This window comes from Carassius auratus, chromosome 17, assembly GCF_003368295.1.
Source record: "Carassius auratus strain Wakin chromosome 17, ASM336829v1, whole genome shotgun sequence".
NCBI lineage: Eukaryota > Metazoa > Chordata > Actinopteri > Cypriniformes > Cyprinidae > Carassius > Carassius auratus.
This window is the reverse complement of record NC_039259.1, coordinates 19941273-19967914: the sequence shown is the minus strand read 5'-3', so window position 1 is coordinate 19967914 and position 26642 is coordinate 19941273. Positions and strand designations below refer to the sequence as shown.

At 35.9% G+C, this 26642-nt stretch overlaps 2 protein-coding genes across 5 annotated transcripts in view; both read left to right on the top strand.

Annotated features, from left to right (window-relative positions):
* sptbn5 (spectrin, beta, non-erythrocytic 5) overlaps positions 1-3009 on the top strand; it is a 29859-nt gene extending 26850 nt beyond the window's left edge. For 2 of the 3 annotated variants that reach the window (XM_026286320.1, XM_026286322.1), the window contains 7 exons: positions 50-115; positions 259-342; positions 547-638; positions 736-849; positions 1870-1973; positions 2069-2176; positions 2413-3009. In XM_026286320.1, the coding sequence (XP_026142105.1) occupies positions 50-115; positions 259-342; positions 547-638; positions 736-849; positions 1870-1973; positions 2069-2176; positions 2413-2558 (714 nt within the window). In that variant the 3' untranslated portion in view covers positions 2559-3009. Of the gene's footprint in view, positions 1-47; positions 116-258; positions 343-546; positions 639-735; positions 850-1869; positions 1974-2068; positions 2177-2412 lie in introns of all 3 variants that reach the window. The other variant, XM_026286321.1, reaches the window with a different exon arrangement.
* A 4004-nt stretch (positions 3010-7013) lies between these two features.
* Positions 7014-26145, top strand: foxg1a (forkhead box G1a). Of its 2 annotated transcripts, none has more exons than XM_026286319.1 (2): positions 7014-8507; positions 24512-26145. In XM_026286319.1, the coding sequence occupies exon 1, from the start codon at positions 7232-7234 to the stop codon at positions 8483-8485; it is 1254 nt and encodes a 417-aa protein (XP_026142104.1). In that variant the 5' UTR covers positions 7014-7231; the 3' UTR covers positions 8486-8507; positions 24512-26145. The 2 variants fall into 2 exon arrangements, with proteins under 2 accessions (XP_026142104.1, XP_026142103.1); XM_026286318.1 differs by lacking the exon at positions 24512-26145 and adding an exon at positions 18885-19401 and having other exon boundaries at positions 7015-8507.
* Positions 26146-26642: the final 497 nt, after the last annotated feature.

Genomic DNA, 26642 nt, shown 5'->3' with positions numbered 1-26642 from the left:
ATTTTTAGATTCCACCTTTTTTTGGTCTATAATTTGTGTACTTTTCTAGATCAGAGCAGGACGTGCCAAATTAGAGGGTACCTTGGAGATTAAACTGAAGCAAGGAGGAAATAAAGTAAGCTTTCCAACCAACACCAATGGGGATATTGATTAAAAAGCTTTCTCTGACATCCTTAGCTCCACTTCTTTGTTTATAGTGTGGTTTTGTTTCTGTAAGAGCACTTAATGGGGTAACATTGATCTGTTGGTTTGGATCAGGGCTTGGATCACTGGGAAACAGTCTATGCACTACTGGAAGAGGAGACACTCTATCTGTTTAAAGACCAAGATGCCGCCAGTGAGGTATGAGTCTACACACACATGGTCTCACACACACTTGGCTAGACACGCCAGTGAAGGAATGTTTCCTGTTAATTAACTACATATCCTGACCATGCATCTGTGAGTCCACCACATGATGACAATAATTATATCCCTGTAAGAAGATGTTTTTGTGGTCGACTTTGTTAGATTATTTTCCACTTTGATTCATGTCATTTGATGCAGAACTCTACACGCTGGCCACCGATCACATTGGCTGAAGCAGTCTGCAAAGACAATCCGTACTACAGGAGAAAGGAGAACACGTTCAAAATCATGTGAGTTATGATTCACACCACCTGCCATTGTGAAAGGATCATCTGCTCACGTGTCAGATGAAAACAAATCTATAATCTGTTTGACTCTCTGGTTTAGGTTGAGCGATGGCAGTCACTATCTGTTTGCCGCCTCTTCTCAAGAAGAAAAGCAAAAGTGGTTGAAGGAGCTTCAGAGCTGCACAAATTCAACGGTGTCCTCAGAAAGTCCTGGGTAAAATTATATAGACAACAATAATGTTGTCTATAAACAACAAATATATACATATATAGATACATAAACATAAAGTACTACCATTAAAAAGTGTGCAGTCTGTAAGATTTTTTAATGTTTATGAAAGATGCCTCTAATGCTTACCAGCTTTGTGGCAATTTATTTGATCATAATTACAGTAGAATGCACATATTGTGAAATATCACTAAAATGTATAATAATTTAAATAATTACAGTATGTCTATAATCCATAATACAATAATGTATAATCGAGTTTTCAGTGTCACATGACATGATCCTAATCAACATTGTCTGATTTTCTGCTCAACAAACATTTCTTTTCAGGATGCTTTGATTTGAAATAAAAATCTTTTGTAATATTTCAAATATCTATACTGTCACTTTAAGTATGTATGTGAATTATTAATTATATTAATAAAATAAAACTGTACTAACCCTGCTATGAACAGTGGTGTTCATATTATCAAAACTACTTTTCTTATTATTTTTATTTATTTATTTATTTTCTTTTTGGGGGCGGGGGTGATGCAACCAATGTACTGTATATAAACTTTTAAAAAATAAAAAACAGGAAATTACATTGTAAAGGGGTTTTGCAAGCCCCCATGTCATGTATGTCAAGGTCAGTAAATTACTTGTGAAATAATATTACCTTTTTATGAAAAGGCAAGGTTACCTCAGATTGTAAAATGTCTCTTGATTCTAACCCAAAAATGTAATATTTAAGTCATTGAGTCAATGAGTCATTATTTGATTGAGATTGCAAATTCTTAAAAGTGTAAGGAAAATATAAACACTTTTATTAGCTGGACATTATTCATTCTTTAAACTGAAACTTTTATTGACATCTTGGTTTTTCACTTAAATAATTCTTTGTTCCTCTATCATGTAATTTGTCTTTGACCCATTTACATATTATCAGTTGCTGAATAAATCAGATTACTGGACAACTAGGTTTTCTCACATGCTCATATGATTGTCATGTTTGTCCCCACACAGAATGAACACTGAAGCAAGTAGAGAAAGCACAGAGCAGTGTGAGTCTGTGCCAGTCGACACATCTGACACACAAGATTCCACCACAAAGTCGAACCAGGAAAAGGGTGAGAGAACAAACAGAGCCCGAGTACTTCTGTGCGTCTATGTGTGCCAATGTGTGTGCTTCTGCTTAACACTTACTGTGGATTTGTATTAACAGAAGACTCCACAGAGAGCTGTGAGACAGAGAGAGAGCCACCACCTAAACCTCCCCACACTTATTACAACAAACACCGCTATCCTGACGGAGGAGAGAGCCAAGACTCAGGTGAGACCCCATACCTGCTATGAGTCCTGCATCTCAAAGTTTGGCTGAAGGGGAATTAGTCTCTAGTATCAAGGCTTGGACTGTGATCATAAATTACTTTCAAATGCAACAAGGTGGTCCATCAAAATGAAAATTTTTTATTGTGATGGATAAAGCTTTATTTATCACTTATAGATGGTCATTGGTTTGTCTGAATCATAAAATAAAAATAAAAATAAAGAACTTTTTTTCTTCAGTAAGTGTGACCCAAAGTATAAGAAGTCTACAGGGGAACCAACCCTCACCGTTCGCCCCACCTCCTCCACCACAAATCCAGGCTGAGAATGGAGCCAAGGACAAGTCCAAAAACAGGAGCCCCTTTATGAAATTTTTCAAAAAATGATTTAACAGATTGACCTTCTCTGGCTTGAAGTGGCAGTGGTTGAACATTTACTTCTTTTAAAGGCTATTTATATTTGAATCTAATATTATGCATTATTGTTGTTATTTGATAGAATCCATATCCATAATAACTTTTTTGTGATTACAGATGTGCAATGATAGCTGGTAAATAATTGTTTGTGTGTATAGAATTCCAAGATATATTCTAAATAAATGTTTCACAAATAATGTTAAAATGTTAAAAACTAAAATCCACCAGATCAGTTTTTTTTTTTTGTCACAAATTAATATATATATTTGTTATATGAATAATAATAATGTGCTCGCTTCTGATTGTATTAAATTTAAAGATTCTAGTGCTGATGAAAATGTATGCTATGTAGGGTGGGTTGAAAAATGGGTAAAATGGAACACAAGGTTGCATGATTATTAAACCCGAGTAAACAATCAAATATAACTGTCATTAATAATTGCTGTATGTGTCTTTGTTATAAAATAAATAAGAACAAAAAGCAAGGTAAAACAGCGCTTACTGTATTCACAGGTCTACAATTATTACATTATCTAAAAAAAAAACGAAATCTAATAGCATTATATGTGCTCCATCATTAAGTTATCAAAACCTTTGGTACCACTTTTGCATATCGCAACCTATATAGAATCAGATCATATAAATAATTTGATAGTGTTGTAAGGCTTTCCTCGTAAAAACCCAATTATGCTGTTAGTTACCTACCACATGATGGCGCTACAGACTATGAAAAACGATTGTTCTCCGTCTTTGAGAATATCTACTCCACATAAAGCCACCGTGTTCGAGTTTCTAAACATTTGATCATATTATGGATAATTCAGAAACAAGTTATTATTTTTGTATTATTGTATAAACAGTAAGAGGCAAAAAAAAAAAAAAGCACACAAAACATATATTTACAACTTTTTTAACAAAACATTTTTATTAATCTATCATAAGCTATTAATTTTGTTATATTGTATGCGTCGCACAACAATAATGCATAAACAGAATGATAATGATTAAAAGCGATTAATTTCACGAGTTCAATTTCTTTTGTTCTTTTGTCAGTGTGCTCGTCTTTGGCAAGAACACTAACATATAATGAATAAATACATCTCTCATAGTTTCTATTTATATATTTATATTGTTGTTCTAGCAACACACAGCAAAATCATATCTCGATCAATGAAATAGCCTATAGTAGGCCACAACAGTGCAAAAAAAAAAAAAAAAAAAATACCAAAAACAAACAGTTAAGAGTAGCTAGATTCTCAAGAATTTAGTCAATTAAAGGACTGAAGAGGAAATTAAGCCTAAAAGTGGACTGTCTTAAGTGTAACCGTTTACCTTTTTTTAGAAGAATCATTGTAGACTACTTTAAATCATTCTCTAGCTGGATCGATGAGATACATATTTGCATGAGTTGTGTCATTCTATTTATTATTTAGGAGCCTATTGTAAATTAAAAAAAAAAGTATGTTTTGTTACAATTGAAAAAATAGCGAGTTTACCCAAACAGCGCAAGAGAAGAATGTGCTGTAATTTTCCCTCGCCGCTAGAGGGCACTCTTATAAAGACAAGCTCCAGAAGACGGCTTTGACTTTGTGCAGGATTACCTCCGTTTCAGATCTCATTTCAACACAGGCGTATGTTTGCTAAGGTAAGTGACAACTGTGTTTATTTAAGCGACGTGTTCATGAACATTTCAGTCATTTTAAGAAGAGCCCACATAACTGTGCAAAACTTTATTACCCAGTATCATCAACACAACCGCAGGCTACTGCTATTAAAGATTGGGAACGTGTTATAGTCTAAATAAATATATTAATAGACATTATTTATTGGAAATAATTTCATTAAACATTTCAGAAAATATCAAACACTCTTCATATAGCACCATCAACATTTTACTTTAGCCTAGCCTATTGCTGCAGGCATAACCTCAGTAGGTTATGCTTTAATGTTAGTTCAATGCAGATAAACAAATATTGAAATAAATAGCCTAAATATTAAAATATCCCACCCCCGTTTACTTTAAAATTCGTTAGCACAAGAAGTGGCCATAGTTTTAACATAATATGATCAGGGCTTCATAAAAAAGCAACAATAAAATCGTCCGATAAATAGGCTATATATGACCGTTTATCAAACACAATAGACTACATTAGATACAATAATATGCCATATTTATGTAATTAACCAGATGATGTTGTTAACGGCCCGTCGCAAACCAAAATGAACTTTGCAGTGCTACGAAAGCTCATGTTTGATATGGGCTGCCTAAAACAATATAGCTCTCAATACTTAAAACGGGCAAAATGCACTTACTTAAAGAAAAATGTGTGGACAACTATAATCAAATGAGGAAAGTTTGTAAACCTGTGCATAGCCTACCTATTTCTAATCAGTTTGATTTTTCCGCCTATATGATGCACTTCAGTCGCAGTCAGACAGTGACGAAGAGACATTATTGTTTGCTGAAGGTGGGCTACAAACATGTGTCATTTATAAAAACAACCTGATATGATCGAGCACAGCATCATGCGCTCAAATTGTTATTTTCTCTTCGGCTTGGAAGGGTCAATAGCTTTATCAAAGTACATTAAAAGCAACATGTGGGATGTGTGTTGATACAAATGGTCTGAAATATATGCAGTCACTGATGTCACATTCACAATGATTATAGCCGACTGTGCAGCTTGTGCCAGAGTTGAATGTTTTTGTTGGGTATCAAGTTTAATGTATGGATGCAATAAAAATGTGTGCAGTGCAAAAAAAAAAAAAAAAGAAAGAAAGAAAGAAATGTGATCCTATGCAACAAACAGTTAATGTCGACCAGTAATCCGTTGGTATGTTCTCCATAAAATAGGCTATCTGACTAAATATTACATTTTTAATGTTAATTATTATTATTATTATTTCTGTTTCTGTGATAGGCTGAATTTGGTCAAATAAATGCAATTGATTGATTTGAATGTTTATATGAAACTATGTGTTTATAGGCAGGCCTGAGTTTATTATTACAATTCTCACTTGTGTCAATCCAGTAGCTACGCTTGTTTGTTTGTTTGCGTGTGTCTGTGTGTACGATTTGTTTGCACATGTGAATGCGTGTGTCTGTTGTTCAGTCAACCCCCCTGCAACGTCCCCAGCACAAATACACACATATCAGCCCTTCCATTACTAGACAAACTTCAACGGTAAATATAAGCAACTAATTGCTGCCGTTATTCTCGAGGTTATTCTTGCGTCCTTAATAAGACCGATTTTATTTTTTATTTTTTTAAAACTATCTTGCACTGTATCTATTTCTTAAAAATAAAAATATTAAGGACCTTAACTAGCCTACTTTTATTCTCGTATATAAAGTCAATATTTTGTGTTTGGGAGTTCTTTGTTTTCTCTAAATTATTATAACAAATAGCCAACTCTCATCCTAAATATTATATTTCCTCCATTCATGCGAGAAGTTTGTATGGGGACATTTCTGATCATAATAGACCTTCTTTATTTAGCCTATTTGTTATCGTGTGCTTTGTAAATAGCTAAAGCAATAAAAATGCATGCGTTCAGGTTTATCACCTTAAATTAATCATCTATAAACGTACCAAGAAATAAAATATCATCTACTTGCGTTATTATTATTATTATTATTTTTATTATTATTGCCTACGTATTAATAGTAAAAAAAAGTGTAGGCTATCGTATTATATCGTTGTTCTTATCAACTGCCTCGCTCGTAATTGATGATATGATATTGTTAATGGCAGTGCTTAGCATGATTATTAACACGCTAGAAATAAAGATGCTTGAGCGTCTTACTATGTGGATGAACGTCACACTATAGTTTATGTTCAGAATCGTTTAGCTGTCTAAACGTGCGAATAAGTAGCCTATATCGCTACATGTAGCTACGGACTTGAAACTTTTAGGAAAAACTGTTTAAATTTGATATATACGCGAGAACGAATAAGTAGCCTATAGCCTATGACGTCGTATAAATATAGCCGATCGCCAGAAAGGATCAGTATTTAATGCAAACGCTACAAATCTCCCGTCGCTGTTCAGCGAGTATAAGGTTATCGATTAGTGTTATACATAGGCTATGTGCTGTAGCTTAATGTGTATTCAAAAGCCATACATTTCCGATACAGGAAGTAGTACCTGTTTTTTGTGGCTACATTTTAGTCCCTTTTGTTTTTCCCTCTGCGGTATGAAAACAAATTGAGGACGCATGGATATGTTGAAACAGCACTCTACAATTATAAAAAAAAATTGATTGAGGTTATGTGGTCTGTTTTCTCCTTAGGAGTTTGCTGGGGGAAATGAAAGCCATTGTTGACTGGGCATGAGCATTGGTGGATCTTGTGTATCCTTACGCACTGGAACAGGCGCTAAGAACTGCTCAGTGATTGGCTGCGCGGTTAATACTTATGCTGCTGTGGTTGGCTGCAGTCTCTAAAAAGGTTCAAGCTATTTTTTTACAGCTTAGTGTCTGTGGCTCCGTAATTAATTGTAGCTAGCTGTCTCATATCGACGTGTTTTTAAGGAACATGAAATAGTTGTTGTGTTTTTTAATTAGAGGAGTCTGCCAGAGCTAGAGATTTGAAGTCCAACTGCTGCTGCTGCTGGTTGTTGCTACTCTGTCTTTACTTGTGATGTTGGATATGGGAGAAAGGAAAGAAGTCAAAATGATTCCTAAATCATCGTTCAGTATAAACAGTCTGGTTCCCGAAGCCGTGCAAAGCGACAACCACCACCAACAACACCACCACCAGCACCACAGAGTGGTGCATGAGGAAGAGGAGAAGACTCCTTTACCTGTCCAAGCACAGGAGCAGAAGTCGGAGAACACTTGCGCTAAAAGTGACAATTCATCCCACGACTCCTCGTGCACCGACGAGAAGGACAAGCAGGAAGAGAAACGGGACTCGAAGGAGGGCGAAGGAGGCAAAGAAGGCGACAAGAAAAACGGCAAGTACGAGAAACCTCCTTTTAGCTACAACGCTTTGATTATGATGGCTATCCGGCAGAGTCCGGAGAAGCGGTTAACCCTTAACGGCATTTACGAGTTCATTATGAAAAATTTCCCGTATTACCGGGAGAACAAGCAGGGATGGCAGAATTCCATCAGACACAACCTGAGTTTGAACAAATGTTTCGTCAAAGTGCCCCGGCACTACGATGACCCCGGGAAGGGGAACTACTGGATGCTTGACCCCTCCAGCGACGACGTGTTCATTGGCGGCACAACGGGCAAACTTCGGCGGAGATCGACCACTTCTAGGGCAAAGCTGGCGTTTAAAAGGGGCGCGAGGCTAACTTCCACCGGACTGACATTTATGGATAGAGCTGGCTCTTTATATTGGCCCATGTCGCCGTTCCTCTCGCTCCACCATCCGAGAGCGAGCAGCGCGTTGAGTTACAACGGCACGTCCTCGGCTTACCCTAGTCACCCGATGTCCTATAGCACAATGTTGACTCAAAACAGTTTGGGGAGCAATCACTCTTTCCCTGCCTCCAATGGCTTGACTGTTGACAGACTCGTGAATGGAGAGATTCCGTACGCCACACACCACCTCACAGCGGCCGCTTTGGCCGCCTCTGTGCCATGTGGGCTCTCCGTGCCCTGCTCCGGGACGTACTCTTTGAATCCGTGTTCAGTGAACCTGCTGGCGGGCCAGACCAGTTACTTCTTCCCCCACGTCCCTCACCCATCCATGACCTCCCAGAGCAGCACGTCCATGAGCTCCAGGGCCGTCTCTTCCTCCTCCCCGCAAACGGCCTCCTCTCTCGCGTGTGACTCCTTAAGGCCTTCCCTTACTAGTTTTTCCTCCGGACTTTCCAGCGGACTTTCTGACTACTTCACACATCAGAATCAAGGGTCAACATCAAATCCACTTATACACTAACTAGCATCCACAGGATCAGACTGTAAGTGAACATTTTACACCAATTTACAATGTAATATATAAATGAAAAAAATTAAGGAGAATGAACGGACAATGCAAGCCGAATTCCAGGTATTTTGTATTATTATTATTATTATTATTATTATGCATTTATTTCTGACTGTATACAAACGTCAAGTGTCGCCGAACTGTTTATTATTCCACTGTCAGCAACGTGCAATGTGACCAGAGTAAAAAAAAAAAAAAAAAAAGGATTAAGCATAGTTTTTTTTTTTTCTTTTGGGAAAGGCAGTATGATTACTTTCGAATGTTTATTTAAATAGTGGTTGGAGTTTTGTCTAATTTTAAATGTTAAAATATCTAATACGTTACAGAACAACCTCCAGTCATCATGTTTGCAGTATTATCACGTCATGAGCACTGGTGGGGTGAGATTTTTCAAAAATTAACACAAAGTTTTATTTTCATTTTTAAATAAATGTTCTATAAGTGCACAATGCCCGTTCAAATCCGTGGCTCCTTGTTGTTTTGTTCTTTTAATAATACAGACTGAATAATGCATCTGTAGTGCATTTTATACATATATTAACAATACAGTTTCTTTGTAGACCAAAGAATGGGTATCAATCAACAAAATATAGTTTGTTTTCAGTATTCATAACTTTACTGACAGTTCTGAAGGAGACAGACGTAATGAATGCTTTTAGCTTGTGTTTGCAAATTTACTGTAGCTATGTGGTCACCACCATGCAGGTCACATTCTTTTTGTAATTAGTGAAATGTCAATACCTGTTGAAATTATAGGTTAACTTTGCGAACGTGTAACCCGTGTTGAGTAAATGCCTCATAAAATATTGAGTGATTGTTTATGTCGTCTTTAAATTCCATGGTTGTGATTTTGTGGTCTTATGCCCCGTGTTTGTCGCTTAAACTGTTAACAGAACAAAATAAAAAAAGTAGGTTAAGTACATTTATTACGAACATTTTGTCTTTTTTGGAGAGCTAGCATTTATAGTAGCTGTCTGACAAGATACTGATTAGCATAGTGTGTTTAATAAAACATTTAAGCGACAGTTTGCGGGTATAGCCTACATGAAGGCCAGGCCTGCAAGGTGTTACAAACCTAAACTTGCATATTTATTTTAGGAAAGGGGGGAAAAATGACACACACACAAACTATTTTGGGTTGTTTTACTCTTTTAACGATACAATAAAAATAAATGAATTAATAAATAAAAAGAGCAAACAATGAAAGTCGATATTTACTAAACTATTATTAGGATATACCTATTACTATCGTAGGCCTAACAACCCTACCTGAATAATGTGACTGAACAACAAATTCTTCCATTTCTTTAGGTTCCTTTATTTTATTTTGTTCTGAAATAGCCTACTGTTTTGCTGTAGCTTATTACACATTTATTACAAGCGTCTCCTGGTTGTAGAGGCTATACAAAGCAATGCACAACACTTCATAATCACTGTCAGCTCTTGTTTTTCATTAGTTGCTGTAGTACAGAAAAACAACTTAGCTTTCAACACTTGAAGTCCAGTGATTTGGGTTCATGTTTTTAAAAGAGACGTTTTGCTAAATGTTCCCAAACGTAATGCAATAACCTCTGTACTTTATACAATAGACCGGTGGAACTCAATATCTCCTCGCAAGATGTTATCGCTCAAATGTTAAACGGGGTGACCACTCAAAAACAAAAGCAAAAAAAGGAGAGGTCAAATTTAGAACCATAATATTTTTTTTTCTCTTACTAGAAATGAAAATAATAATAATAATAATAAATAAATAATAATAATTATATATATATATATATATATATATATATATATATATAGTCTAGGCTATATACTTGTGACGATAATTTAGCTTGGTGTTGCCTATACTTACTGAGATGCAAAATTCTTTTATTTTTAACCCTCATATATATATATATATATATATATATATATATATATATATATATATATATATATATATATATATATATATATATATTAGTTGCAAAATAATTATGAGGATTTAAATGTAATATTTATACGAAATATTTCCGCTGAAATTCCATTTTAATATTTTCAGTTGTAATTATTTTATGTTCACACTTTTATTCAGCATTTGTGACTACAAACAGAGGCTAAAGCAGAGCTTGCATGTGGTGGGTGTTAAATAATGGTAGCATCACGAACAAAGCATTTTTAGTCGGAAGCGGTGACTGCAAAATGATGATTTTTGGGCAGTGATTGTTTGCTCTGACTTTATTTAATTGGTTTGCATCTGCTTCCGGTCAACGGCGTGAGTTTTCAACCCACAAAGATTTACAACCAGTCTACCTGAAGCACAAACGAGGCCTAGAATCGCACCAATAATTGATATCTGCATGGGAATCATTTTCGGCTCGACGCTGTGGACCCTAGTTAGGACGAATCGCTTGTACTGAATTGTACAGACTTAATGAAGCGATGCCTTTGAAATAATAGTTATTTTTCCTTTGTGTCTTTTGACAAGGTCTTGTAAGCAGGGTTTAGTCACAGGCTACACAAAAGGCGTGGTTTCTGCCTATTACCCCGAAGCACAGAGACACTGCGGGGGGATCTGGGGACAGCACGCAAGCACATCAGCATCCTAATACCGCAGTATCCTGCTAAAAATGAAGGATTCAACACAATAGTAAATATAAAACAATGCGTGGCTACAATAAAAATGATAAAATAAATAATTATGTCACTGACCGAATTTAAAGCATTTTGATATGTTCATAAAATGACACTGAAATTATTATTTGAGCTCTGTGACTAAAAGTGCTACATTTACGATCAACTATAGGCTATTCCAATACACTTCATACAAATATGTTATGAATATTGCGACAGCTTGTGCTTTAATATTCCGTTCTGCTATTTGCACATGAAATTACTATTTTTAAAAATCCTTCCTTTGCGCCTATGATAGTTTAATTTTGCTGCTTGGTATGAGTTGTCATGTAAAATGTCTCTATACAACCCTATGGAGAGGCCAGATTAGAACATGTGATATAACTCAGAGTTCTACTGATTATTCCCTCTGACCAATTCGCAGATAACGGTGTGGTGAAACGAAGCTTTAATGAAGCTGATCCAACTCTGAAGCATTAAAATACTTGTAAAATGCAAAGGACGTTTTCTCTCTTCGAGTAATACGAGCCAGGCAGAGTGAGGGCGCTAGAATGACGCAGAACTGTAGTGACATTAACTTCATATCTTTGCAAAATACATGGCCTATTGTAAACTTAGTTTTCCCTGTGGCAAGACGAACTGTAATATCATTTACAAGCTGTGAAAAAACCCCGCAAGAGCTAATACAGAAATTTGCCCCAACTAAACAGCCTTCTAATATTTTAACCATTAAAAATCACAAATAAGCTGTGGAATGTTTAATTATTATTATTATTAATATTATTATTATTATTATTATTATTCGATAATTCAGTAACATTAAAACCAGTCATTTTAACAAAATATTAATCATTATAAATCCATAAATAATAATCACACTATTGTCAGAACAGTCAGTACAAATGTAGGTTATCTTGTCATACAGCTCCATGATTTTTTATTTGTATTTTTTTCACAAAAAATACACTTTTTCTTTTTGCAATGTAAATCTAGATTTACTTTGCTATTCGACCAAGTAGGCTAATCTTCTTTGTCTTTGAGTCAACATGCTATTTTGGAATAGGGTTTGTGGTATATCCCGGTCTATATTAAAATATTTGCTTGGTGAAAGAAAACATTCGACAGATCGTGAATAATCGTTTTAATGAGTGTGTAAAGCTCCCGACTTAGTGAAGTGAGCTGTCGAGTTAAACAAACAACTTGTACCATGATGAAATTATATTGCTAAAAAGCATTTTTTTTTTCTAATTCATGGCTCCTCTGGAATTTTGTATACAGAATTCTAGTTATTCCAGATACTTATGGTGATGATGATCCTAGTGTTGTAAAGGCGTGTCGTTTTTATGACAAGCAGATAATAAAGAAGCTTTTCATATCAAGCAGAGAAAAATTTAAATTAGCCTACATATTTTTATACTTCTTTTGACAAAATTCTATATCGAATTATTTTTAGTTAAAATACAACATTTAAGATAATTTTCCAATTTGATCTGTAATAATATTATAAGACTGGGGCTTTTTGTATCTTGTGGCGAAAAACAAATGCTACTCTCTTGCAAGTAAGTAGGCTAAGGTGTGACTATGAGAAGGGTCACAATCAGAAGAGCAGTATCACTCATTTAATTCCTTGTATGTTTTTTGTCTTAATTGTGGACTTGCTTTCCTACGGCTTTTAATCACAATGGAGGGGCAAGTGTCCACTGAGAGACTATTTGTGTTTGGACGTTAACCCCAATGGAATAAGCAGCAAGTGCATCATATTTAGTCTAAGTAAAAATAAAAAGTCATTAAATTTGTGAATCGTTTTATTTGAATGAATTAATGTTTTATAAAAAGTTTTATTCCTAAAGTTGCGCTCTGGGTCCCTTGGCCTGTGCGTTCACCCCAGTTCTCCGTTATTTCTGTATTTGTCCCCACTCTTGTCTCTCATCTTAGATTACGCGTGCTGGTGAACATCAAATCTTTTCTCAATAAAAGATTTTAAATTCATAATTTTGCCAATATTTTCTCGCGCAATAGCCGATTGCTGTCTCACCTGATCGGAAATATAATTCACAAGATCAAAATAGTAAGATGGGGGAAATAAAAGCTTTCAATGGGAGTATGCGCAGTCATTTTGGTGACTAATAATTTATTTTCTGTTAAGATACAATATGCATGCAGATGTGTATGTATTCATTTATTTTTATTTAGTTATTTATTTTTTATCTTTATTTTCTCAAATATATTCTGGTATTGCAAAACTGTTAAAACGCCGAAGGCACATAGCTATTAAATGTTTCTTATATCATGTAGTTTTGACGTTTCTGTTTTTTTGCCCTTACATTTACCCTCGGGGGATATGTCTGTCTGTCTGTCTCTATGTCTGTCTCTATGTCTGTGTGTCTGTCTGTCTGTCTGTTTCTCTATCTATCTATCTATCTATCTATCTATCTATCTATCTATCTCAACCAAATTATTTTACTATTAATTGTGATAGTGTGAGTTTTAATATCGTTTGTTCTTTCTTAAAACGGACCTCACAGCCATTTTTGGAGAGTTGTGTGACACATAAAAGACATGCGCTAAAGCAATATGTTTAGTCTGGTGTATTTAGTCTCAAGAAGGAAACACCACCTGGGATGCATGATGTAATAACATTCATTCAGGCTAATGAACAACTACTATATATTAAATAAATATTTTATTATTATTATTATTATTACTTTAAATATTACACCAATGTTATTTTGCCACTATGTTTTGGTCGGTTTTATTATTTATTAAGTAGCCTAAACAAAAGTTTTCTTTAGGTTTAAACGTTACCAACAGGTGCCAAAATTCTTCTGGTTACCTGACATCACTCCTTCAGTTGTAAAGCACTATCTATCAAAAGCAGCCTCGAGACAATGCGTGGAGAATCACAGCCTTCGTGCTATCAAATTGCAAACTCCCAGTGCGGGTTGGGTGTCCGAGACGGAACCAACAGGCTTACAAAAAGGACTGCTGATTGTAATGAATTCCCACTCGCGCCTCTGAAACGACTGATGGATTAATGCAACAAGCTCTTATTTGTGATGTCACATCGGTGTGAGCTTCTTGTTATATTAGACATTATTCTCAAACGATTTTTTTTCTATGATCATATAGGCTAGTATGTCACAGCGTTATGTTGTTGGGTAAATGCTGTTTATTTTAATGCCACGCTAACCTAGTTAAAAATCATTTGTAAAAGTATATATATATATATATATATATATATATATATATATATATATATATATATATATATATATATATATAATATATATATATATAATTTTGCCTACACATTTTTGCCCACAAACTTCATTTTATTATAATTTAAAGAGTTCACAAGCGATCCTGACTGAGTAAACACATAGACCCATGGAGTTTAATAAAGCCTTTGTAACAAATTGGTCTGTTGAATCATATAGTGCCAGTTCCTAGCTATTTAATCATTCTAATACCTAATGAAATTGTGGGAAATACAGAATAACAACAAAACGAATATAGTAAAAATAGAAATAGATAATGGCGTTACACTGCTGGACAATAATAAAAAAAAAACAAAGCAAAACAACAACAAAAATATATAACAAAGCAACAATAACAATAATAATTATAATGATAATAGCCTAATAATATTAATGCAATGGTAGCTAGATCGCCTTGAGGATCTTCAATCCATCTTCAAAATAAACATTAAAAAGCAATGGAAATATTAGAAAGAAAGAAAGAAGTTTCGGTCGCTGTCCGTTTCGAGCACAGATGCATTTATTGATTCTTTAGACTTCCGCCCTTGCTGGTGGACAACACGCCATTGTGTCTTGAAAGACTCAATCCGAACGCAAAATCCATAGGCCCTACGTATCAAATTTTTACATTATTTTTTAAACCAACGTTTAGGCTGTTTTAGACAAACACTGAAGATGTTATGTGGTTTTTCAGTGGAGGCGGAGGAGGCCCAAAGGAGGATGGGCCTGCGGTCTTAAAGACGGTCCCATCATTAACACGCGTATAAAGCCACAAAGCCGTGTCTTGCCTCGCTGTTTACAGACAACGTTGACTATTTCATTTGATCTATTCCTATACGTTGTTTTAAATTAAAAAAAAAAATGTTGGACGAACTAATTCGACCGGTTCCTTCAGGAGAGAATGAAGATATTTTCTCTGTTCCGTCTTTTGGGGTGAGGCAGGTTGTCTGTCAGTGAGGTATAGGCGACAGTCTGTCTACAAGCCGTAAGCTGATCTGCAGAGTGCTAGAGAAAAACGGGCAAGATTCCTGGCCTGCAAGCCGAGATATTGATCTACCTCAGCCACCTAAACAAAGCCTCACCTGTTTCCCTTGTCCATACTTTATTTTATGCAGTCTAATGCTTGTTTTGTTTGACATTTCTTTTATTTCCATGGATCCGAACTTTGATACACTTTTGGGAGTACTACATAAACACTGTGTTGTACCTGAACATCCAGATTTCACCAGCAGCATTAAAGACCACCCTTCTCTCCCGGTGCAGAAAATTGCTCCCCGTTGTCTTTACAGTTAGGCCTGAAAATAAAAGTTTTCATTCAGCGGCGCAGTGTCCAATAACATCCAACGTGAGATAAAACTAATTACTCCATTATGCCCCTAGAGTTAATGTTTCATAAATTGGATCCACTAAAAGCTCCTTTATTATTTATCAGGCTTCGCTTTGGGCTGCTTGTTAAACATATCAAGATTACTTTCTGATCTTGTACAACTATTCGTCTGCAATGGTGTCGCACAGATTCATTCATACAGCCCTGCGCCCACCTCTTGTATCAGTATGCCTTGAACACAGCGTTGCTGACAGACAGCCAACTTAACCAGAGAGGAAAACGGTGCCTCGGCTAATTTAATTCCTTTGTCAATTTCGGATGCAAATGCATGCGGATTTGTTAGAGCCATAATATTTTACAACATGTGCACGAGCGAGAATTTTTCATCAGATTTCATTTGAACACACGCACAGCTTATACGCAAATATAAGTCGTAACGAACAGGTGCCAGACCCTTGTGGCACGCGACGCATGCTTTGACATCTTATGTGGTGGTGAAGAAAAATTTACATTTGCTTCACACGAAATACAGAGTGAATAATAAGCATAAAGATATATAGCCTATTGTCTTTTCTGGTTGTGCTTAATGTAAAACCATAAAGAGTTTAGCCTACTCATTATTCGTGGAATTACAAAAGTTACAAAGATGCTCTCTTTGTTTATTATTTTACCTTCCCTTATCGATTTCATGTTAAAATAAATTACATTTAGCCTACCACTAAACAAACATCTAAACACAAAGCTAGAAAACTAGCCCGATGTGTTTTTGCACTTTCTGTCTTTATCTTAAGTAAATAATTGCATTTGAGATCCTGATCAAATGCTATGCAAATTGTGGGGGCTGCATGTAACACTGCTCTTGATGATCATCCTTACACCTGTGAAATACAATGAATGGACAATACTCTAAATGGTGGCTGTGGCATCATTCCAAAGATAGCAGATAGATGTGGGTCATCTGTGCCCATCGAGTATCTCATCAGTGCATTGCTTTCTGAGGAGGGGACACTTTTTATACTGATAGAAAAAGAAGACTTTGGCTGCTCAACAAACACGGCAAACTTCTCTGTTGCCAGCCCGCAGGAGATTGTATACAGAAAGATGTGTTAAGATGTCTGATTGTTTGAGGATGTTATAGAGACATGCCCAAAGGATTTAGGCACAAGGACTTGAGATGAGATTGCAAACCAATGGCGCTCTAATTTGTGAGGCATTGTTGACTGAGATCAAGGGGAATTCCGCCGGACGGATTGGAAGGAAAGATGCAGAGATCTGAGGGAGCATGTGTGTCTATATAGGATAGCTAGCTGAGCACACAGGGCTACCAACTACAAACTGGGGGTCTATGGGTTTCATTCCCCAGTGGGGCACCAGAGAGAATGAATGGGCAAGAGAAGGGTCCTAGTGTATAGTACTGCCGTTGTGCACCTGAGCAAAGCACTTAACCCCAAGTTGAGTGCTGCATCATGTTACTCTGGTCCCCTTAACCCCTCCTCCATACAGGGCACTGAGAGAAACTGTTCTCTAAGAGTTTTCCCAGGTTAAATAAAGGTATAAGGGGGAAATGCGAGTATTGATATTGTGAGAAAATCTGGCTGTTTGCTTTGAGGTACAAGAGAGATTCTTTGGAAGAAACAATAATGGCAGTATTAAGTGCAGTGAGGCTCTGCAGCACTGAGTAAATAAGAATGTGTGCTTTTTTTTTCAAAGTTTACATTTACTCAATGTACAAGTAAACTTGTACACATTGCAACATATTCAGTTTGAAGTTTCAATTAGGTTGTCCAAATGAGAGCGCATGCGTTTGAGATTCAGAGGCTGGGAGGAAATAAGGGTGTTTAAGGTGCCTCCTATTGACCTCAACTCTGTCCCCCTGATGCTCTGTGCACAAGCCCGTGACTCGTTGAATAGTTTTCACTATTCATCCTCGTCAGAGTGACTGCACTTCAAGGAGGACCAAAGGAAGGGAGGGAGACAAAAAAGGATGACAGAGAGATTAAGTCACACATATTTTTTGGATGTGAATATTATGAAGATGTCGAGAGTGGCATATGGTCATCGACACTGGACGCAAATGTGGAATTCAGTATTAGAAAGTAAATCATAGTACTGAATAAAAATGACATTTCTACAGTATAAAACGAGTATATAATCTTTAAGCTATGAAAACTTGCACAAGCTCATTCAGTGATATGTATAAATAGTTATGGCGATATATTTAAAATGTGCATTGTGCCAGAAATAGCGAAGGATATAACTTTATTTGAATTAGCATCAGGTTAAATATTTTTGGTATCCTTGGCAGAAAATTATCGCACATCATCAGGAGTCATTATCATCGGTACAATTCTAAATTATATGATCATTATTCAGCAGTGCAGAAAAACACTGCATTATTTGGCAATAAAAATTATTACTAGCTTAAGGTACACTGAGAGTTATTTTATATTACAAAACAGACCTTTGAAAAGGTTATTTGTTAAAATAAAGACAGAAAATAAATTTTACAAAAAATTATAAAAATAAAAGCAAGTGATTAAATGTCCTTTTATTTATTTTAGTTAAAGAAGAATGACAAAATAGAATTAAAGTCGTAAACTTCTTGAATAATTGAAAAAGTATATAATTTCTTTGAGTTATCCATCAATGCAGCGATAATATAACTCTGAATGTTTTTTTTTTTTCATGTCTGTATGATTCTACATTAACTTGTTGCATTATATCTGCTATTTAGAATATAACTTGGATATCCTATATACTGTCCTATTAATTTCTGATCAAAATATTTTGTGTACTTAATAATAAATGCCCAATTTAATTCAAATTGTTTCAATTTGTCTTTACTTTATTATCTTCATTTTAAATTGTACAGATGCTGAAGAGGTTTTGCTTTGCTCTGTTCCTACATTTGCTATTGTCAATATACTCTCAGTATCATTTTAGTAGCGTATGTTATTCTTTTCTTTTTTATTATAAGGTAAATTTAGCTACATTACTGTTATCTTGCCTTATGATGAATGATCTGGCATCTGTTAGTGTTACTGTGTCACCATTTCTTTTAGTGCCAAAGAGGCAGGGGGAGGGGGGATAGAGGGATGTGCATAAATTGAAAAGAGAAATAACAGTCTTAAATTTGTCATTGTCTTCCTCCTAGATGTCTGGCAGTGTGTGCTGCAGTAGCCTGAATCCACCCTGTGATGCGTTACTCACCCATGCTGAGAATGTTTACAGTTGTAATCAAGGTCCATGTAACTTGTTTGTGAAATGTTTTGCCTTTATGTTTTAGAGGTGCTATACAATTTGCAAATAGTAGGGCATGAAGTCACAGTTTGATTAAATTGCTGTCAGTACAAAAAAGAAAGAAAAAGAAAACAGAAGCATTGTACAAAACCTAGACTGTTATTTTGCATCCCTTTATATAAGGAGATTAAATTTTCTCCCTTTAGACAATCTTATTATTTAAATTTGAATAGAAAAAAGAAACCTTGGCATTGTACGACAATTTTCTTTGAAGAACTGTATATTTGCTATATTTAAAAGCAATGTTTTGTGACGTTTTGTTTGTTGTCAAGACAGTATTCCCCTGTTGCTAATGTTTTTGCTGTAAAGGAGGAAACATGCTGATCTACTGTGACCCAGTAAATTGTTACTTTGGGAGATAAAAACATATCTGTTGTCGTTGATTCCTTTGGGGAGAAAAACCTTTGCATGACCTCTGAAGCTTCTAGATTTCTGTATTTGCTGAAATGTTTCCCAACTTTGGCCAGTTTGCTGACAGAAATGAGACTGATGCCTAAATAATATCAGATGTGTGTGTGTTTGTGTTTGTCAGCTTGTAAACGTAAGGAAACTTAGAACAAAGGTAGACACACACACACACACACACACACACACAAGGAATGCAATGGATCAGTGTCACAGCAGTTTTTTTAATTGAGAGATGTCATGCATTTATTTAAAACAAAAATGTTTATCAAGCCATAGCGTGTTTCCCCCATGTGATATGAGAGGTTTAAGATTGCACACTTTCAACACCCAAAGGCTTCACTCACTGTAGACATTACAGGTCTCCAGAGATATCATCTTGAGGGTGTCTTTTATTGTCTACAGTTTTAAAAGTAAACAACACATGTCTCACTGAAAGACAACTAATACATCATGGAGGAGATAATGAGGGTTTGCGTTGCTTTCTTAAGGTGAGAAAACATCATAATGGAAAAGTGTGAAAAAACTGTTATGCCTCAAAATGTAAGTTGTAAGTATATATATATATATATATATGTGTGTGTGTGTGTGTGTGTGTGTGTGTGTGCGCGCGCGCGCGCGCGTGTGTGTGTGTATAGTAACTACATAGTATATTATTGCAAAATCCAAATCCAAATATTTCTACCAATGAGGAGGGATATGGCTGAGATTGTGGAGGGACAGGGTTGGTTGTAAGGTTACATTTATAAATAATATAAGTATAGATGCAACTACAGAAATTAATTACCTATGTAATAATAAGTATTTAAAAATATAAGTATAATGTTAATACGTGTTGGTAGGTAAACAATAAATGCATTGTATCAAATTATGATTATTTAAATGAGAGAGGTGCAGCACTTAATACACTAAATACAAAGTGGGCATATATATATATATAATGTAAATTAATTTAAATATAAAAATATATTATATATATTACATATTTTACATGTATATTATTATTATTATTTCTAAATGTTTCATCACCACAGTAAATGATCCATCCAAATATAAAACCTAATTTATGATGCAATGAATGGCCTTATAAATATTAATGCAAATGTCTACAGATAATAACAATAGAATGCCATAACTTAATATCTATCTATCTATCTATCTATCTATCTATCTATCTATCTATCTATCTATCTATCTATCTATCTATCTATCTATGTCTATCTATCTATTCTTACACGCACAAAAAGACGAGAAGGCTATTAGAAAAGTTATTTAAGATCCTTTCAAAAGGAATTGCACTTTAGTTCGTGCACGAGTAATTAAAATAAACCAACAGTGTAACAAACGCTCTGTCTGATTCTCTCAATGAGTGAGGACACAATCATGGATGGAGGTATCGGAAGGGTGCAGCTATGCCGTATGTGTGCGTGTTTTTTTCAGACAATAAACAGTCAATAAACATCATCACAAAGTTCGTCACAGAGACTCTGCACGGAGGAGCAGAGCTCGAGCGCCAGTCACACAACGGCCTGCGCGCGGTCCTCTTCCCTCATGAAACAAATAGCAAATCTCTCCTCGTGCTCATGCTGCGATTCTTTCTGATAATTTGAGAAAATAAAGAGATGCAGACGTTCATTCGGTCCTCTAGGTGGGCGGAACATGGAACCCGGAACCCAAGCTGCCCTCGCCACCAATTTCACAGAGCAATTATCTAGTTGGATTCATGGGAGTTTACTAAACAAACGGCAGCCCCGCTGCGCCACTCTCAGGCTGCGGTCCGGATCAATTCTGCATCACAAAGCGCCGTCGATGATCACACTGCCTACACTCTCATCACCTATATGTAGCCTATCGATTATTTTTGTGTCTTTAAACAGGTGTCCATTTTATACATGTGTTATATCCATGCTATGCATCTTTTTAGCCTTAATTACTCACCCGAACAGTTCTGCGTGCTGATCCGTGGCCATGCTGCTGTTGTTTATAGCAATTATGATTCATATTCTTTTGCCTTGCTTTAAATAAACAACATCAACAGTCTGTCATCCTCAGACCAGTCAATTGGCTATTAGGGCAGATATGGCTCCAGAGCTCAAAAAATCAATGCCACCGTGATTAGACCGATGACAGCAAATTCACAGTTTCAACCGAGAGTGTTCAGGAAGAGACGAGGTGTATGGCAAATAAGTCTCACTTGTCTGCACACAAAGGAAAAATCCCCCCGTCTTTGTTTATAAGGTGCAAAAATCCGGAATGATTGCAGGGTACCGAGCAGTTTTTTTTTTTTTTTGCCAGCATTTTATGAAAAATATTTTTGACAATTTTCAAAGCAATTGTGTATCAAGTCGCTGAATAGGCCCACATTAACCGACAGGTTTGGTTTCATCGACCTCAGAGAACAAATACAGCAAAATAAAGATAGAAAGAAGAAAGTAAAGAAGATTGCTATTTCACCTCCTGGTTCGTGATAAAACAGAACGTTCATTAAAAAAAGAACAATGTGAGCGAAAAACTACTGAGAAAATAACTACAACCTTCTCTGGGTAAGTCCCAATCCCCCATAATGCCTTGCGAAGTGAACTGGCATTTGATTCACCTGAATTCACCTTGTGTGTAGGCCTAGTTTCTATGCGCTGGGCGCGTGCTACAGTACCATACTGTATGTCATTGGGCGAATTCTAGTCGAAAATGAGCATCATGCCCTACTTAAATGGGCATATCACTTTAAGTGAGTAGTAGTACACTTAAGGGTACAGACCAAAACACGCGCCTCTACCTACCTACTTGTTTGTTTATTAATTGTTTGTTTGTTGTTACCTTGATAACATTAATAAATTAATGTTCAACTAGCCTATTATAATGTAGACATCACATTTTGCCTCATAATCTCTTTGCTACTTCCAATTTATTTATACTGTTTGTTTGTGCAGCTCTTGAGAAGGATTTTAGAGTAAAAAAAATATATTGCAATTGTTCAAACATATAGAATGTTGTGTGCACATTATTCCATATTAGATTTTAAAATTAAGTGATTTTAGTGTTGTTTTTTGTTGCTGTTTGTTTGTTTTTGTTTTTTGTTTTTCATCTAGACAAATAAAAAATATCAGTTGGTGATACCATGATTTATCTTAAAATAAATTTCCTTAACATGCTAAACATTTTTTTAAGTTTAGAAACAAAGTATTTGCTTTTTTTAAAATAATGATTTATATTTATTTTACTTCTATAATTTGAGATAATTTACAAAAGTAAAAAACAAAAACAAATTGCAAATAGCCTACTTTGTTTCTAAACACTTTAATTATTGGGAATTTTTAAATACGTTATGTAGCCTATGTTAAGGAAATTAATTAAAGTCGCACAACCTCAATCGAGTTCAGATGAAAAGACTAAAATCACGTATTTCAAAAGTTTAAAATGAATTTATGTGCAAACATTCTTAATGTTTGAACAATTGCAATAGATGCTTTTTTGTATCAAGTTTACTAATTCTTATGAGTCAAAAATATAAAATATCAACATATAGCGTATGAAACATTTACCTAAAGATAACATCTGAAATTTTCAAAATGAACGCGTCACCCGTCACCACGTGATCATAAACCGCAAAAAGAATTTCATACGTGACCATGGAATGCACTACAACGGATCTGTGCCTTTGTAAAATGATTAATTTGCTCACTTTCAAAAGCTTCCTGTCTATTGTAATAAGCAGTAACAGTTAACCAAAAACCTTAATATAAATAAATAAATAGACTAAATAAACCATTCACACTGGTTCTCAAATAGCCTACAACATTACAACAGTCATGTATTAGAATTTAAATTCTATGATAAATTCTATTAATCAAGTGTTCGATGACGCCGCGAAGGCATTCAGTGTGCTGTAGTGAACACCTTGTGAATTGGAAAGCAGACAGTTGGCCCTGTGGACTCGTTCATATGCCCTCTCTAAACTGACAATGGCTTGATAAATTCGATCAGAAGTCGACAAAATAAACAGTTTCTGTTACCCTAATATGTCAAACACAAGTGTGTGTTTTTTGCGCAGTCTTCAGTTTGTCACTGTACGTGGCGAAGACACACACGGTATAAAAGACCGCTTATAATTGCCCGCGCGTTTAAGCGTTAGTAGCGCGGGGACAGGCCTTTGTTTACTAATTGAGGCAGTTATGTTTGTTTGGAGAGTTTTGAGCAAAGAAAATGGGAAGTCTCTGACTGCTGATCTTTACCACACGGTCCAGGATCAATCACGTTCTGCGAATGGATAATATTAAACAGCATGGGGTGGCTGAGGCGCGAGGCACGGGGCCGTCAGGAGTGCAGGGCTACGAAGCGGCTCCTCTCTCGCGCTGCAACAGGGCAATTGTTGACACGCTTTTTCCTGCCAATCTGCAGCTCTCCTCCGAACGCGGCTGCCATGGCAACCTGCTCTTTCCCGCCGCGGCAGCTGGCAGCCCCTCACTTACGAAGTTGTGCGCGCTTCCGATGATTGTCGACTCACGGAAAACGAGGGAGAGCTGCTCTCCACTGAACTGGATTTTGTCGTGGTCGGCTGAAATAGAAATAGCCTTCCACCACTGCTATTTCAGCTGACGAGACGTACAGTGACAAGAGTCGAACCTAGGTGCCACATTATGAGCTGTGGAACTTGTTTTGGGCGTTTATTCGAGTCAAGTGTACACATACAACGGGTTTATTCCTGTTCTATATTGCCTGCAGTCTGGAACATAAAAACAAGAACAGAAATTCATTTCGAAATACTATGCAAATTTCCCTAACGAAAATTAACCATGGTTTTATTACAAATAAAACCAAATTAACATTGTCAGACTGTAAACCAAGGTTTTGCAACACTAACCATAGTTTACCATGGTATTTGTAGTACAACTGTGCTTAAACAATGTTAGTCAATATGCCAAAAACATGGTTACAATTTTACTTGAATAAAACCATGGTTAATTTTCATGGTTTAAGGTTCTGACGATTAATAAGACGTGTTTTAATGATTATAAACCAATGTTTTCTGATCATGTATTAAACTCGATTTAATATTCATCTTTCCTTTCTCCACAGACTTTGAGGGGAACACCAACACCCCCCAAATTTATGTTGTGGTCAATCAACATGAGTTCATCTTGAACTTTTACCTTTGGTTAGCTACATCCTTGGGTCTGGAGACACATGCATGGTTTCCCAATAAATCTGTCCTGTCTTTATAATTTGCAAATGTACACAATGGTGTCCCTCCATGGTACATCGTTCTAACACAGAACAGCTAAACTACACATACCACCTTCTCACATGCTGAATGTGTTCAGGGGACACAAAGCCTAGCCTCACTCTTCTCATTATCTTAATCTACTGCTTTCACCTGTGCCCAGCTCCAGCAGGAACACTCTCATATATCGACCTGCTGGCCACAAAGAGCCGCCGCTCCACCGCTAAAGCCCAGTAAGCGATACCTCAGGGTGTCATACTGAAAATTAGGCTTGGATTCATCCAGGGAGTCTTGCGAGACCACAGGAGAAGTCTTTATTCAAAACAGATGTGCTGCAATACACCAGGCCCGTGCAATGCGTGTCTGTTTTCAGACAGCTAATCTGCGAGTAGCAGAGACAAATAATGAATCAAATGCGTTTGGAGTTTTTGTGAGGTCACGGGTGGGAGGGGGTTCAACAGGGTTTGGGTCAGGGTGGATAGAAGACATGCGGCAAGTGGAACATCATCAAAAGCTTTGTTTTATTAGACTGCATTTTATGTGTATGTGAACTGATGCTGTGTTGTCTGCAATTATTGCAAAGCCCTGATCATTACTCTTGCTGCAAACACACAAGAAGCACCTGCACCACAGTAACAAAGCACCTGTGCGGTTATCATGCAATGACAATCATATGCTGCATGTAATGGAAGGAGGGACCAGTATGTCATAAAGACCACTAATGGAATAACATCAGTAAGAATAGTGTACATCTGTCATTCAGCCACTGAAATACATCTGATTAGAGAGTAATTAAGTGACCTGCAAAGCCCTATGTGACAGATTCATATATATACCTGACATCTCAGAGGTGTAACTGGTATCATGAGGGCAAAAGATTTAGCACGAGTGTCTATACAGAGAAGAATATTTATGAAAACTGATGACACCATTGACAGCCACACTTAGGCCTACTGTTACCAACTGTAAGAATATGAACAGACAAGCAAACAAGCAACAATGGCCTGTAATTGAAAAACTGTGCATCCCACCAGAGGACAGAATGAATGTTTTGAGCTTTCATTTCAAAGCATTTGTCTTAAATCAGTTGAGTCAGCCTCTAATTATGTAAAATATGGAAAACAACGGATATAATAGGCTACCTAAAAATAACGGGCTTTGTCTGCAGACGGAGTACATGAAAGGTTGTCCAACATGTTTCAGTTTCCAAGAACTCACATAAAAATGGATTATGAGGTTTTTGCTTTGTACTGGTAAGATAAAGGTTGTTAGCATTGCTTTTCATGCAAGGTTGCCATGCATAAACATTTACGATGTCTCAGACACTATCATTTAAATATGTTGCATTTATATAAATATGGTTAATATAAATATCTTGATGGATGAATCATAACAGCATGTATTGTAATTTGCCAGGGGTTAACAGTAGGTGATTTAGTGAGCTTTGTATTTGTTGTATATACTTGCTATAAATAAAAATGTGAGGTTATCTCTGTTTAACCATTTTTTTTCCATAATAAATATTAAAGAACTGGAGCAAAAATGTATTTTAAAAATTTTTATTTATATTGATGGTTCATGACAGACTTAGTAAAATCAGCAAGCATGATTTTCAAACATTTTGGCACACATTCGCAAATTATTCACAATTTTTATCTTACATGAGCATTTAAAGTGTATTCAAATACAAATAAAGTGTACAAATGAAGTAGTAATCCACTTTCTATCACATTTATACTGTATGTGTCAACAACAAAACAGATGTTCTAAAACTTACAAAATAATATAAATATACAAATATATACAAAATTGAATTATATAATAAATAAATTATAATATAATTTAGTACACCTTCATGTCATTTTTTTTCTTCCTTAGAAATTAGATGTATGTATTTATATCCATACAGTGGACGTCAATGGAAACCAAAACTGTTTGGTTAACAACATTCTTCAAAATATCTTCTTTGGTCTTCCACAGAAGAAA